We start from the raw sequence: 13311 nt of genomic DNA on the forward strand, positions 1-13311 counted from the left end.
CATCCTCGCAACCAGGCAGAGTGCTTCAGCGGCAGGTGTGATGCTGTGTCGTTTTATTCCGATTAGCTAGCTACACACGATCTCACCATTTAAAAGTCCAAGGTTTAAAAATGTTGTGTGCTGGTTCAACTGTAATAACCGCTATTTATCTATCTGTCTATATAACTAGCTAGCCAGTTAGCTAGTGATCTATTTAATCTATTTTTCTATGTAAATATCGTAACACTAAACGTATCTTGCACATTAACTTTTTTGAAATATTATGACAGTCCGATTCTGTGGTTGCAAGGCCACGCTTGTTGTCCAGACGTGGGAGTGTCTAATTACCATGTAAGGTAGTCGGGGTGGATTTTCCTGTAGTCGCGGACTCGTCTTTCGCTCCACTGTGCTTGCGTTGGTTGCAACGGGCAATGTGGCTGCGCCCTTGTTTGGGCTTCATGCGCCAGTAAGCACTAACCATAGCAAATCAGTGGGTGACGTCATGAAGCACTTTGTCCATATTTTTATACGGTCTATGAACTAGTTACAAAAGTGCATAACACCATGGACAGATAATACAACTAGCTGCACTTACCATTTTAGCCTATGCTTCGCTGTTGCTGTGCAGGACTGCCGGATGTGGCCTCAGGTCTCGTTGGGGTTATCAACTGGAATGTAATCTTCATTCATTCATCCTTTTCCTAGAGATTGACGAAGTTGTATGAACAATTCCATTCCTTTTCATGAGTAACCCGGATGCTGTGGGCATGTTTGGAAACTGAATTTCTACAAACTGAATTTTTAACAATTGAATTTGAGGTATTGGAAAAATGTAACCTGAATTTTTGGGAACCTTGTTTTTTAGGATTAGAATTTTGGGAAGCTAAATTCTTGATCTGCATTCAAAGCTATAAATTTCAAGTGAATAAATTCAAATGTATTGAATTCACATTTAAAAAAAATCTAATATATTAATTTCACTGTTTAAAAATCAGATAAATTGAATGTATTATCAAATTCAAATTGTGTTCTTAAATTCAAATTCTTTTGAACCTTATTTTTGTTCCATAGGTGTTCCATATTGAACTCATACAGGACACATATTTGAATATTTGTGGAATAATTAAGTAATGTTTCCATTGCAGTAGAATCTCATATTTAAAAACAAATGTTTTGATTATAATTATTGGCTGTTTGTTGGTATGATAAGGATAATGATCTAGGTGCTGTGCATTATGCAGTTCGATTGCGGAGGGAAATTTACTACGCAGCCCTTCAGTCATTATCTCTTACTAATTTACATAATGAGCCTGAACAATTGAGGTGAACATGACTGTGTTGGTTTCAGGGGGCCTTTCTTCTACCTATTTATGTACACAAAGGCAAACTATTGAATTCCAATATCTAACATAGCCGCAACTGTCTTTGTCTTTGCCAAGATACTTTGCATTGATGAAGCTACAGCCAGTGTTGACCAGGAGACAGACAAGCTGCTACAACAGACTATACAGGAGAAATTCAGAGACAAGACTGTCCTTACCATTGCCCACAGGTGAGCATCTCATGGATCATATTCCTTGTGCTGATTTTATAAGGACCCAATGTCTAAAGTAGTGCTATACACGTATGGATAACAAGCTTGCAATTAAAAAACATTTGTCAAAAAACAAAATGATTTGACAACATTTGTCATACATTGTGTACATTAAACTAAATGTAAGTTCTCTGTACCCCATCTCAAATTAAATATTTGATCTTGTAACAGCTTTAATTAAAAGAGATTTAAAGCAATGACTTTATAATCACCCATGTTGTTTGTATTTACATATGGTACATATGCTGCTTGGATTAAAAAAAAAAAAAAAAAAAAAAAGTCAGGAAAGGTTTGTATTGTATTTGTGCCATTCAAAATGTATCCTTTTGACTCCTGCTTTACAGAATCAACACTATTATGGATTCTAATAAAGTGCTGGTGATGCATGCAGGGAAAGCAGTGGAGTTTGACAGTCCTGCTGTTCTGTGCCAAAGAGATGACTCTCTTTTCAAAAAGCTTGTGTATGGACAGCCAGAGTGAGGATAGACTAGCAGAATAAGATCAGGGAGAAATGGAAAGTTGAAGGAACTAACAGTACCTGGCTTCTTGCTTCTGGCTTGGCCTGTTTCTTGCCAAACTCTGAAGAAACTGCTGTTACCATTTAATTTCTACTACTAGATATCATGTCTGACAGACAAAAATGGCGCTGCCCCTGCCTCCTCAGTCAGTCATTCAGTCAGTCAGTCAGTCAGTTAGTCAGTCTTGTAGCAATGTGTGTAATTTTACATAAATACACAAACACAGACTCCACACAGATACGAGGATGACAACTGTGCAGGACTTATGAGCACCCAATCAACCATTTGGGGTGACTAGTGAGCAATGAGACACTGTCATCCTGGGTGACTGAAACCCTGTGTTCCCTGGAAGACACTATTGTGAATAGAATTTTTTACTTGTCCGAAACTGAAAATAAAAGTCTATTAAAAAATAAAGCCGACAGAGTTATGATTTATCAGCATAAGAAGTTTAATAACAATTGCAACACAATGTGTGTGTGTGTTTGTGTGAGTTTTTGTTTGTGTGTGTGCGCATGCATTTTTGTGTTTGTGTGTACATGTGAGTGTGAATGCACTTGTGTGTGTGTGTGTTTCTTGTGTGCTTGTGTGGGCATGTGTGTGTGTGGGGGGGGTGGGGTGGGGGGGGTGGTGATCAGTACTCTAGCTCATCTTTGCTCCCCACCAGCACAAGCTTCTCTTCCCCATCTCCCCTCTCTCTTGATGACCAGGGGTTAAACTGTGATCTATGTCTGCGCAGTCTGGATGTCCACCATTGCTGGGCAGCTGAGACTGCATCAAAGTCCAACGTACGTTGCTTCATGGAGGGTGGTTAGGGCCAAAACCTTTACATAAGCATTTAACAATGCGATTGCTTTTGCTACTTGCATTGTGTGCTGCTATCGATTTTGCTACCTACACAGCCACTTGCATTGTGCAATGTGGTTGGCTTTGCTACTTATTCTACCAGTTGTTGTGCTGTGCAGTTGGTTTTGTGATTTGCTTTGCTTCATTTTGGACTTCCCACAATGCGATTGCCTTTGCTACTTACTCCGCTTCTTGCGATGTGCCATGCAATTGGTTTTGTGACTTGCTGTGCTACTTCTTGACCTAGCTGCAAAGCTAACTGCAGAGCTAGTTGCTAATGACTTAGAGAATGACATAGGAACTTGCTAATGGTCCTGCCTTTCATTTAACTACTTGTTTGGCAACTCACTTAGCCACTAGCATGGCTATTTGTTTGGCCACTATTGCTTAGCTGCGTTTTAAAAACTACAACTTTAAAAAACTACTACACCGGCTTGGAGAAAAACAGTTTATCCTCCGAATTAAGACAATTGAAATAAACCAACCTCAATCAATTTATTGAAACACTAAAAAAACACCAAAATATTGGTTAATCGCTCAGCGCTACTTGCAGTCAGCTTGCTAAGTTCTGGCAAAATCAGATGCTGGATTCGCCAATACAGACTCATTGACTAATTTGAAACCTTTACAATATCTACTTTATTTGAAGGACTTTTTCAAAGTGTCTCAAAATACTTTTCCCCGACTTGTAACCAGCTTACAGACTAATCATACAAAAACATGAAACTGAGATGTATTGCTGTTGCTTTTTCTAGCTGCAAAGCTAGAAAAAGCAACATTGAGCGTACATTGAGGGTAACATTGAGCAAAACCTTGGTCCTTCTGATATGAAATGTTTACTCAGATTTTTTAAACGGAATCTGGACTTGGCTTTCTGCATTGGAATGTACACAGTCAGTTTCCAAAAATTGTATGAAATGTCTGAAACTTGGTTAATTTCTTAAATCCTCAATTAGACACAGACATCTAAAAATGGCATTCTCTTAAATTAGTGCTTTTATCAGTCACTGATTCAAGGTGCACTGCTGTAACACCTACACAGTTGTAAAGCATAGATTCTTTGCACTTTGATGCAAAAAACCCTGTCTTGATCGGTAAAACCACAAGAAATTACAAGGCAGTCCCCTTCCCCAAAGGTGGGCTGAAATTGACACCCAGTTGATGATTATATATTTCATAAACCAATAACTGTCAGTAACCAGTCAAACAACTCAATAGTAATACTATGAATTAACACATTTAATTTTACTTTGAGCATGAACTGACTCAGGAAGCCTATATAACCTGTAACCTGATTTGACATGCAATCTACAAATTGCACTTGGAAGTCTAGGCCATAGCCTCAGTCCTAGGTAGGCACGTATGGTGTGTTATAGAAATGTCCTGTATAAGGATTGTACTTTTTACATGATTACATTGAATTTACTTCTTTTCAAATGGGCAAGTTTCAGTGATGTCATGATTGACAACAAGCTCCCCTTTGGTGCATATAAAATTATTAATAAGCCATTTAGTACATCAAAGGATCACCGTTATCCTTACTTTTGTGTGATCAAATCCATGCTCACTAGCCACTGAGATACAATCATACAAGTAACTAGCTTTATACTGTGTTCACACATTTTACAGTAATGCTGTAAAAATCAATATTTGGGTGAGCCATGAAAAAACTGGGTGGGCCAAGACCAGTTGTATGCAAGCTCTGAGGCACATAGCAAGCCTACAGCATTGACTAAAAAACCGCCAAATTCAGCATGTTAGAGATAGCTATATAAATAGCTCAAATAACACGAAAGAAGGCAAAGGCTTTTGATAAGTAATCCCCATGGACATGAACATTAATCGACAAAATGTACATAAAACCGAAAATATTCTTATCATAACTGGCCCTGAACATGAATTAAGTAAAAATATCCATAAAAGCCAAAGGAAGAATGGGACCAAAACAACAGTTATGTTTAAACAGGCAGGAAAATAAAAATGAGCCTACATTCAATTCATGTATTTGCAACAGTAGACAACTTGGTATTGGGGAAAGAAATAATGTCATCGTACTCCAAAGACTCGTTGCGGCATGTGGCTTCTTGTGAGCCTCAAGTTTCATATAATACTGTGAAATAGGAACTGTTGCGATTAACTGTTTTCAGTATTAACCGTGCTTAAAAATGTCACGGTTCCCAAACCATAAGAATTTTAGAAGCTACAGTATCTAGCTAGTATACAGCATAGCATTTGACATAACCCTGTCAAAACTCTTCTAAGGAGTGAGTCACCTTGTTTGTAGCCTCGCGAGCCAGTCTCTTTTTTCACTTCGTTCAACAGAGCCTGGCCGATGCCTTGACGTTCTAGGCATAAACGAAGGAGGCAACCTTCCCGGGATAGTTGTATTTTCCCAACCAATCAGAGTGCAGAGGGGTGGAGCTCCAAATGCGGTGACGATTTTGGCCGGGCGTGGTCTGAAACGTGCACTGGAAAAACATTACCGGAGGCAAACTTTTCCACAGATCCGCATCAGTTCGCCACTATTTGGGGAAAATGGCTAACGTTAACATCAGAGCACTGACCACACCATCAAAGTTTATCATTTAGATATACAGAGTCTGCGGTTCGTGGTTCGATAATAAAAGAAACAAACACAATTTATTTATCGGTGATAAATTTATTTATTTAATTCCTTTTTGGTTCAACAATTCCACTTGCTCCTCCATTATTGATTGTAACGGGCAAACAATCAAAACCATTGCTTCTTATGGCCATTTTTCTGGGTATTTATTTGATAGCAGACCGAATACTATAGGCCACGCCTGAAAAATTAAACTTTTGCCAAATCCTGTAGGGAAGCAAGCGAGTACATCTCAGTTCGATAACATCGTATCCAAACATACACACTAAAGGTCCTTCAGCGAAGTCACACCATGTATTTGGCAAATCTGTGATATAACAGCATTAAAATCTTCTTCGAATTTGTCCATAATTCTGTTTTTAGCAGATAATTTGGGTTAGCTCGATAGCTTTGTCTGTTTCGCTGGTGTGTTTCAGTCTGGACTTGGATTGGTGCACACACGAAACAGAGTGTTGGGGGGGGGGGGGGGTAGGGGGACAGACAGTTCAATTAACCAATAGGGAAGCCGCCGCTGGCTCCCGGCGGCAGAGACTCCTCCCTTTTGCCCCGGAGAGTACATGTGTTCATCCAGACTAGCTTGTTTGTGTGTGCAGTATGCCTGGCTGGCTAGTAGGACTGAGTGCAAAAGACAGTGGTGGGGCCAACATTAGTGTTCTGAGAGGAGACTGTGAAAATGGCAGAGCATTGGGGTGGGGGTGTTGTTGAAGAAGACAGATAACCTCTCTAATTTGTGAATCATGCAGAAGAAAAGTGGATGCAAAAGGATCCAATATGTCTTAACATGCTTTAGCTTCTTAGAAATCACCATCCATCCCAAAAACTAAACTAGCTTGTGTTAACTAATAGGGATGGCCCTGTTAAATGGAGAGCAATTCACAGTGGAGCAGATGTTGTGCTGAAATTTGAATTTGACTCCCCCTCGCACACGATCCACTCTGCCAGCTCTTTGCCACTCCACATACTTACTTTCACATTTGAAATGAATGGTAAGTTTTTGTGGCGTTCCAAGATCATTCAAATGGCCTACTTTGCAAGTAGTATTTGTCTGTTTCACTATGACAGAAATTGAGGTGGTTAAGTAGATGCAGTACCTTCGGAAAGTATTCAGACCCCTTCACTTTTTCCACATTTTGTTATGTTACAGCCTGATTCTAAAATGGATTAAGTTCATTTTTATTCTCATCACTCTACACACAATACCTCATCATGTACTTGAAGACAAACTATCTATCTTATCTTTCTGTCTTTCTCATATGTCATATTCTGAGATAATGTAAATCATTTTTTTAATAGATTTGCTAGATTCCATATGTGTCAGTAGAGGGTTTGAATGGGTAGAGAGGTGTAGGAGAGGTGATGTTGAGGTGTAGAGTAGCTCTTTTTTTCAACATTATTTAGTTGGCATGCCTCATCTGCACCTCACACTGTGTAAGACACATTAATTACACTTATGTTTGCATGCTAATTTATTTATTATTTAGCTATGTGTCTAAAAACTAAAGTGCTTGAATTACAATATTAGAGGGGTAAATATGGTTTAAGTTCATGAAACATGATGAAGTATTTCCAAAAGTATGTGGACACTATGAGTGGAGGGAGAAGCCACTATTTGTATATGTATCTGTATTTGTTCATTCAACAAAATTATTTGTATTTGCATTTTTATTCTGATTAAAAACCAGTAGTGGGCGTGGTGTAAACTGGAAATTGGTGGCGTCAGGTGTATTCAATATTACAGCATCGATTTCTGCACCAGTAACAACCTAATTTGATAAAGATGAAATCATATGTTGCAAAACTATTTTCTTGAAATAAAGGACACAACTCAATCAAATTGAGTTGCAAAATTGGCTTTGGGCCTCTTTTTAGATGATTCTGAGATAAAAAGCTGAAATTCAACATTTGTATTTATAAATTATAGCGGTTTTGTTATTTAGACTAAGGGAAAATGTATCAAGGCATATTACAGGAGCACAGGAGAAAAGTGCTAAACTGCACAGGACAAAATACCAAATCAAAAAAGTAGTTAAAGAAATACAAAGTGTAATATTTAAAAAGTTATTTATTCGGTCATAATGAATTCAGCACATTTCTCCCTCCATTCACTCCTTGGAGTAGGCTATGTAAAGCCTGCTCCTAGGAGTGAATGGAGGGAGAAATGTGCTGAAATGAACAACGTGCAGCTTGGGTGGTTTGCTGGGACCACATGCACACAAATCAGTCACATTTTTGTGTTCAGCACATTGTGTTGCAAATTTTTATGAAATGTTCTCTATAAATAAAGGCTGATTGATTGATTGACATTTCACTCAATTGTCATGTAGCTGCTCTATTCAGTTTATTCAAAGTCTCAGTTTCAGTGAAAACCTGAAAATATATCAATGGCATTATGTCCGCCTAGAAAAGCTTATCTTTTCTATAACTACAGCGTCCACAATTATTCATCCCCACCCCCCATATGGTACTTGTATTCGGCACCATCCCAAGGGGACACCCCTTCTAATTAATGGTTGCGGCTATTTCAGTCACCCATTGCAAACAGGTGCATAAAATCAAGCATACAGCCATGCAATCTCCTTTGGCAAGCACTGGCATTAGAATGGGTCGTATTGAAGAGCTGTGACATTCAACATGGCACTGTCACAGAATGCTACCTTTTCAACAGGTCAGTTCATCAGATTTCTGCTCTGCTAGAGCTACCCCAGTGAACTGTAAGTGTTGTTATTGGGAAGTGGAAACATATAGGAACAACAACAGCTAAGCCATGAAGCGGCAGGCCACACAAGCTCACAGACTGCAAAGTGCTGAAGTGCATAGTAGGGGTGTGCAGAGACGTCATTATCTGTATCTGTATCTGTTCAACCAACAAAATTATCTGTATCTGTATTCGGATAGAAGACAGGAAATGAGCGTGGTTTATACCGGAAGTCAAGTTAAATCCCCCCCCCCCCCCCCCCCTCCTTAACTGGGGGGACATTGAACAATCAGAAACTGAAAAAATATATAAATGGAAAGATTCTGTTTGGCATTGGAAACTATTTACAGTAAAGAAATACAGAAAAATGTCCTTCAGTTGAAGGGAATAATCTTAAATTCCAATGATGCTGCGTTCCCGTTTCTTGATGTGTTAACAGTTCGCTCCATTGGACTCCGGAGCAGTGGAAACACGTTCTCTGGAGTGATGACTATCTGGCAGTCTGACAGACGAATCTGGGTTTGGCCGAATGCATAGTGCCAACTGTAAAGTTTGCTGAAGGAGGAATAATGGTCTGGGGCTGTTTTTCATGGTTTGGGCTAAGCCCAACATCAGTGCCCAACCTCATTAATGTGAATGGAAGCAAATCAAATGGTTTTGGAATAAGATGTTCAACTAGTGCATATAGGTGTGATGTTCAGTTGTCCACATACTTTTGGAAATGTAGTGTATGTCACATACAAATAAAAACAATAAAGAAGCAACAAAGCCAGCTCTTGCAGTTGAGAATGGATGATGGTAGCATGTGTCTGCATCTTTATTACACATAGCTGGCTATGGTAGTACCAATGAACTGTTCCACTAACTATAATATTTATTGTGGGGATGGACAGAGGTAGGGGCTGGGGAGCAAATGTGTCGCACCAATATCAAACTCACTCCAGTGCCCCTGTGTTTACACCTTAATTGAGAAGGCTTTAGCCTTCCTACTTCATCTGTGCACCAGGGGCAAAGGATGTGCTGAGCATAGGAACATGTCCCCCCAATATTGGAAACCGTTAAACTGGTCCCCCCCAATAATTATACCGGGAAAAAAAAGAAAATGTTCGCCATGGACTTTTATTTTGAAAGGCATGCTGTCAACAAGTCACAAACATGGTTCCTTTCAAAGGAGCGCAATCTTTAAAAAATAGCTCCATTTAAATTGTGCTGTAGGTGTCTGCTCACCAGTAGGCTCGGTAGATTGCATTCAGATGACTGAATTGGTACAGTATCAATCTTTTAAAAAATCACCCCATTCGATCTGATTTATCGATCGATCGATCGCTTAATAATGTTAACTGATAAACCTACCTAAATCTACTATATGGCATATTAAAAGAATGACTGAAAACAGGCCTACCAATTAATGAGTTGTGTATATATCATAGAAGCTTTATAAAGACATACTCAAACAATAATTGAAACAGGATCTGTATTGTGTATTAAGGAAACAAAATGATACAAACATAGATTCACGGACTGAGAAACCTACACATGAGAGGAGGGATGGCTGACAGTTTTATTACTGGTTGGCTGAACTTTCAGTGTGATGGTGATAAAAGATATTGCTTATTAATGCTTAACTTTGTGATAAACACATCAACTGCTTTAGTTGTTGTAAGCCAACACTGTTTTATACTAAAAAGGACACATCAATCTATTCAATAGTGTAAATCGTATTCTGCAGGCCATTCATTTAACAAAATTGTAGCGAGTACCCCACTTTGTAAAGGGGGCCTCATGATGTGCAGCAATACAACAATGGTAAGTAAATAAAATTCAGTGCCATGAACCCAACAAAAGTAACTAACTTAATACATGTAAGCATTTTTGTCAAGGAATGTGAGCATGCCTATGTGCTGTGGGGTCAGTGTGGTGGGCAGTCTGCTGAAGGTGAGACCGGCAGCTGAGAAGGCGTACTCAGATGGCACCGATGTTCTAGGATTGGTCAAATAACGTTTCGCTAATGCTGCCAAGGGAACCATGGCTTATCAACTTCACACCAGTCGAGGAGTTAAGGGAAATTTGTAACTAATGATGGAGAAATGTCTGTAATTTCAAATCTAATTGCCAATGTTAGGTTATTCATTGAAATGGTTTAACTATTTAATCAAGAAAAATAATGTATCAACATTCTTAATATAAGGTCCAGGAAACTGGAATATGTGAGCTCTTTGCTGATGTGTTATTTTAATATTTAAAAAAAAAAAAAGACATCTAAAAGCCTGCGGCAAAATTATTTTGTAACCTAAAGGTCACAGGCTTAATTCCTGGGTAGAGCACTGCTGCAGTATCCTAAAGCATGGTTATCTGCATTACTTCAGTATATATCCAGCTGTATAAATGGCTGTAAATGCTGTGTAAGAATGTTGTGTAAGTCGCTCTGGGTAAGAGCACCTAATAAATTCCTGTAATATAATAATCATTAAAAACAAGGAATAAAAATATTAACACTGAATAACACAATGTTATGCACACAGTGCTACACAAAAGAAAGCCGGTTATTTTTACAGAATATTGGTTTACCACGGTCATATTTATTTTGATTGATTTTGACTGGTTTCCCTCTTAATTCTGGTCATATCTTAGACACTTGGATCAGTGCATAGGTTTGAATCAGTGAATCTTTACACCTCTAGCTACAAGGCTTCTCTTAGAAGACCTTATCAGAGGGATGATTATAATAGCTGGCTGTAGTTGATATGATGTGTTCTGTGCTTACTACCCTCTCCTGTGGCAGCTAGTCAGAGGAGGCAACACTTGCTCAAGTTTGAGAGAGGCAAGAGAGAGAAAAAATAAACCTGGTTTATTAATTAGTACCATTTAATTTAAGGTTTTAAGAAGATTTCTGCTCAGTTTCAACCATATAACTAGGTTTCTATATGCAGAGGTGGGTAGTAACGCGTTATATTTACTCCGTTACATTTACTTAAGTAACTTTTTGAATAAATTGTACTTGTAAGAGTAGTTTTAATGCAACATTTTTTCACTTTTACTCAAGTGTATTTGTGAAGAAAAAATGTTACTTTTACTCCGTTATATTCGGCTAAATTCCGCTCGTTACTTTTATTTTTTACCCATTTTTTATTCAATGCACGTTCTGTTTGTTTCATTCTCTCAGAGACTTCAGCCAAAGAGGCTGACTGGTCTTTGCTTTGGCGCTGTCATAGCCCCACATGACTCCGTTTCACCAATCAGACGTAGCTAGTCACAGCACACAGAAGGATGAGTGGGCGACAATGGCTGAAACAACGGCGGGTGATTCGTAGGAGGCAGAACACCCCTGGCCTCACATTCAAACTACGTTTTACTTACGGACTACCAAAAACAGTAGTTACATTATGCGCTGCCTTCTTTGTCTGCCTAGAAATGTGGACATTTCAGCCTACAAGAACTCAACTTAGAACTTGAGAAAATATGTGGCGGTAAGTTGTATGTTAGTTTTGGCTGTGGATAGATAACTATTTGAGTGAGTGGTCATTTATTGTCTTGGACAATCCGTTTGTGAAATATACGCGCATTTGTGATGCCTGGGTACCTTCTAAAATAGCTGTGCGTAATACCACAGGCGTTGTTTACGGTGGTGTCGCCCTTTTTAGTACAGTCTGGCTTGATTGACAATTCATTTATTCAGTAGGTGAGAGTATAAGCTTTCTAACGATGTATAACATGTCTAATTTTGCTTTTGGAATAGCGTTGTTTAGGTCAACGTAACTGAAATTTTTCTTATCATCGCATTCACTTATGTATTCACTCTGTGGTAGCAGTAAAAGACGCAGCATGGAACGTGGTCAATGATTATTCGTAATTTCTTGGGAAATACTATTATTATTGAGGACTTCTGGGCATAGCTAAGCCGTATGTTTGCTGATAGACCTAGCTGACATCGTTTTCTGGAGCAAAACAGAAGCGGATTGAACTGTATTGTTGATTTACAGTCTCTGTCTCCATCTACTGAACACAGATAAGATTTCATCATTGCTATGTGAGTAGGCTATTATTGCTCAAAATACTTAGGTTATATACGTTATTTTTGAAATTGAGTGTTTAAATAGGTTACTGGTATTAATGTGGATATTTCACACAAATGTAAGCATTAGTTAGCAGTGTAATAGTTTTTGTGAAGCATGCAACAGTCATGACGTGAGCGCTGGAACACTGCATAGCATACATAACGTTTGTTTACGCTAAACCGGAAGTTCTGCACATATTTCACGCAAAGCATCACGGGACTTTTTAATATCGTGGAGAAGTGCATCATAAGGTACAATGATGGTGCTACAAAGCATTATGTTTCCCACATATAAAGTTTCTGTTTGAATTTGAGCAGGCTCCTCTTTGTTGTGATGATGAGTCTATTTTAATGGATAAATCCCTGTAGCCTCATTGATATTTTTTCTGTCAACGGAGGGTTCACCCCAACAAACTGACGGGGTATACAGACTTAATAGAGTCCAACAGAAAGCGAAAATCCTCCTCTTCTGACGAACCTCCTGTGTATTGTTTTATTTAAAGGGATATGATTTAGGCCATATTTGAATTTGGCTATTTTATATTTTGTTTATTTCTATTGGACAAGCATTTACAATTTTATATTTTGGACATTTGGATTTTTACGTTCATTTACGTTGCTCTGCTTATTACATTAAATCAGATTATATGAAGTAACTCAGTACTTGAGTAGTCTTTTCACGAGATTACTCTTTCTTACTTTCTTACTCTTACTCAAGTAATTATTTGGATGACTACTTTTACTTCTACTTGAGTCATTATTATTTTAAAGTAACAATACTTTTACTTGAGTACAGTTTTTGGCTACTCTACCCACCTCTGTATATATGGCATTTGCCTCCCTTGTGATAAGACCCATGAGCCACAACTGACCCTCTGTTTGAGAGAATACTTGACGTAAGATCAAGTAAGTGTGCTGTGTGATTCTTATGTGAAATTCCTTGCTTTTTCAGCATTATCAACTTTTACTGCCAAATAAAATACCAGGTTTTGTCTGAATTGT

At 38.5% G+C, this 13311-nt stretch overlaps 1 protein-coding gene across 5 annotated transcripts in view; it reads left to right on the top strand.

The window, feature by feature from the left end:
- Positions 1-2508, top strand: part of abcc10 (ATP-binding cassette, sub-family C (CFTR/MRP), member 10) — a 36017-nt gene extending 33509 nt beyond the window's left edge. For all 5 annotated transcript variants that reach the window (XM_064324437.1, XM_064324440.1, XM_064324438.1 and 2 more), the window contains 2 exons: positions 1419-1531; positions 1918-2508. In XM_064324437.1, coding sequence (XP_064180507.1) covers positions 1419-1531; positions 1918-2053 — 249 coding nt within the window. In that variant the 3' untranslated portion in view covers positions 2054-2508. The remainder of the gene's footprint in view (positions 1-1418; positions 1532-1917) is intronic.
- Positions 2509-13311: the final 10803 nt, after the last annotated feature.

Source organism: Anguilla rostrata, chromosome 2 (genome assembly GCF_018555375.3).
Source record: "Anguilla rostrata isolate EN2019 chromosome 2, ASM1855537v3, whole genome shotgun sequence".
Taxonomy (NCBI): domain Eukaryota; kingdom Metazoa; phylum Chordata; class Actinopteri; order Anguilliformes; family Anguillidae; genus Anguilla; species Anguilla rostrata.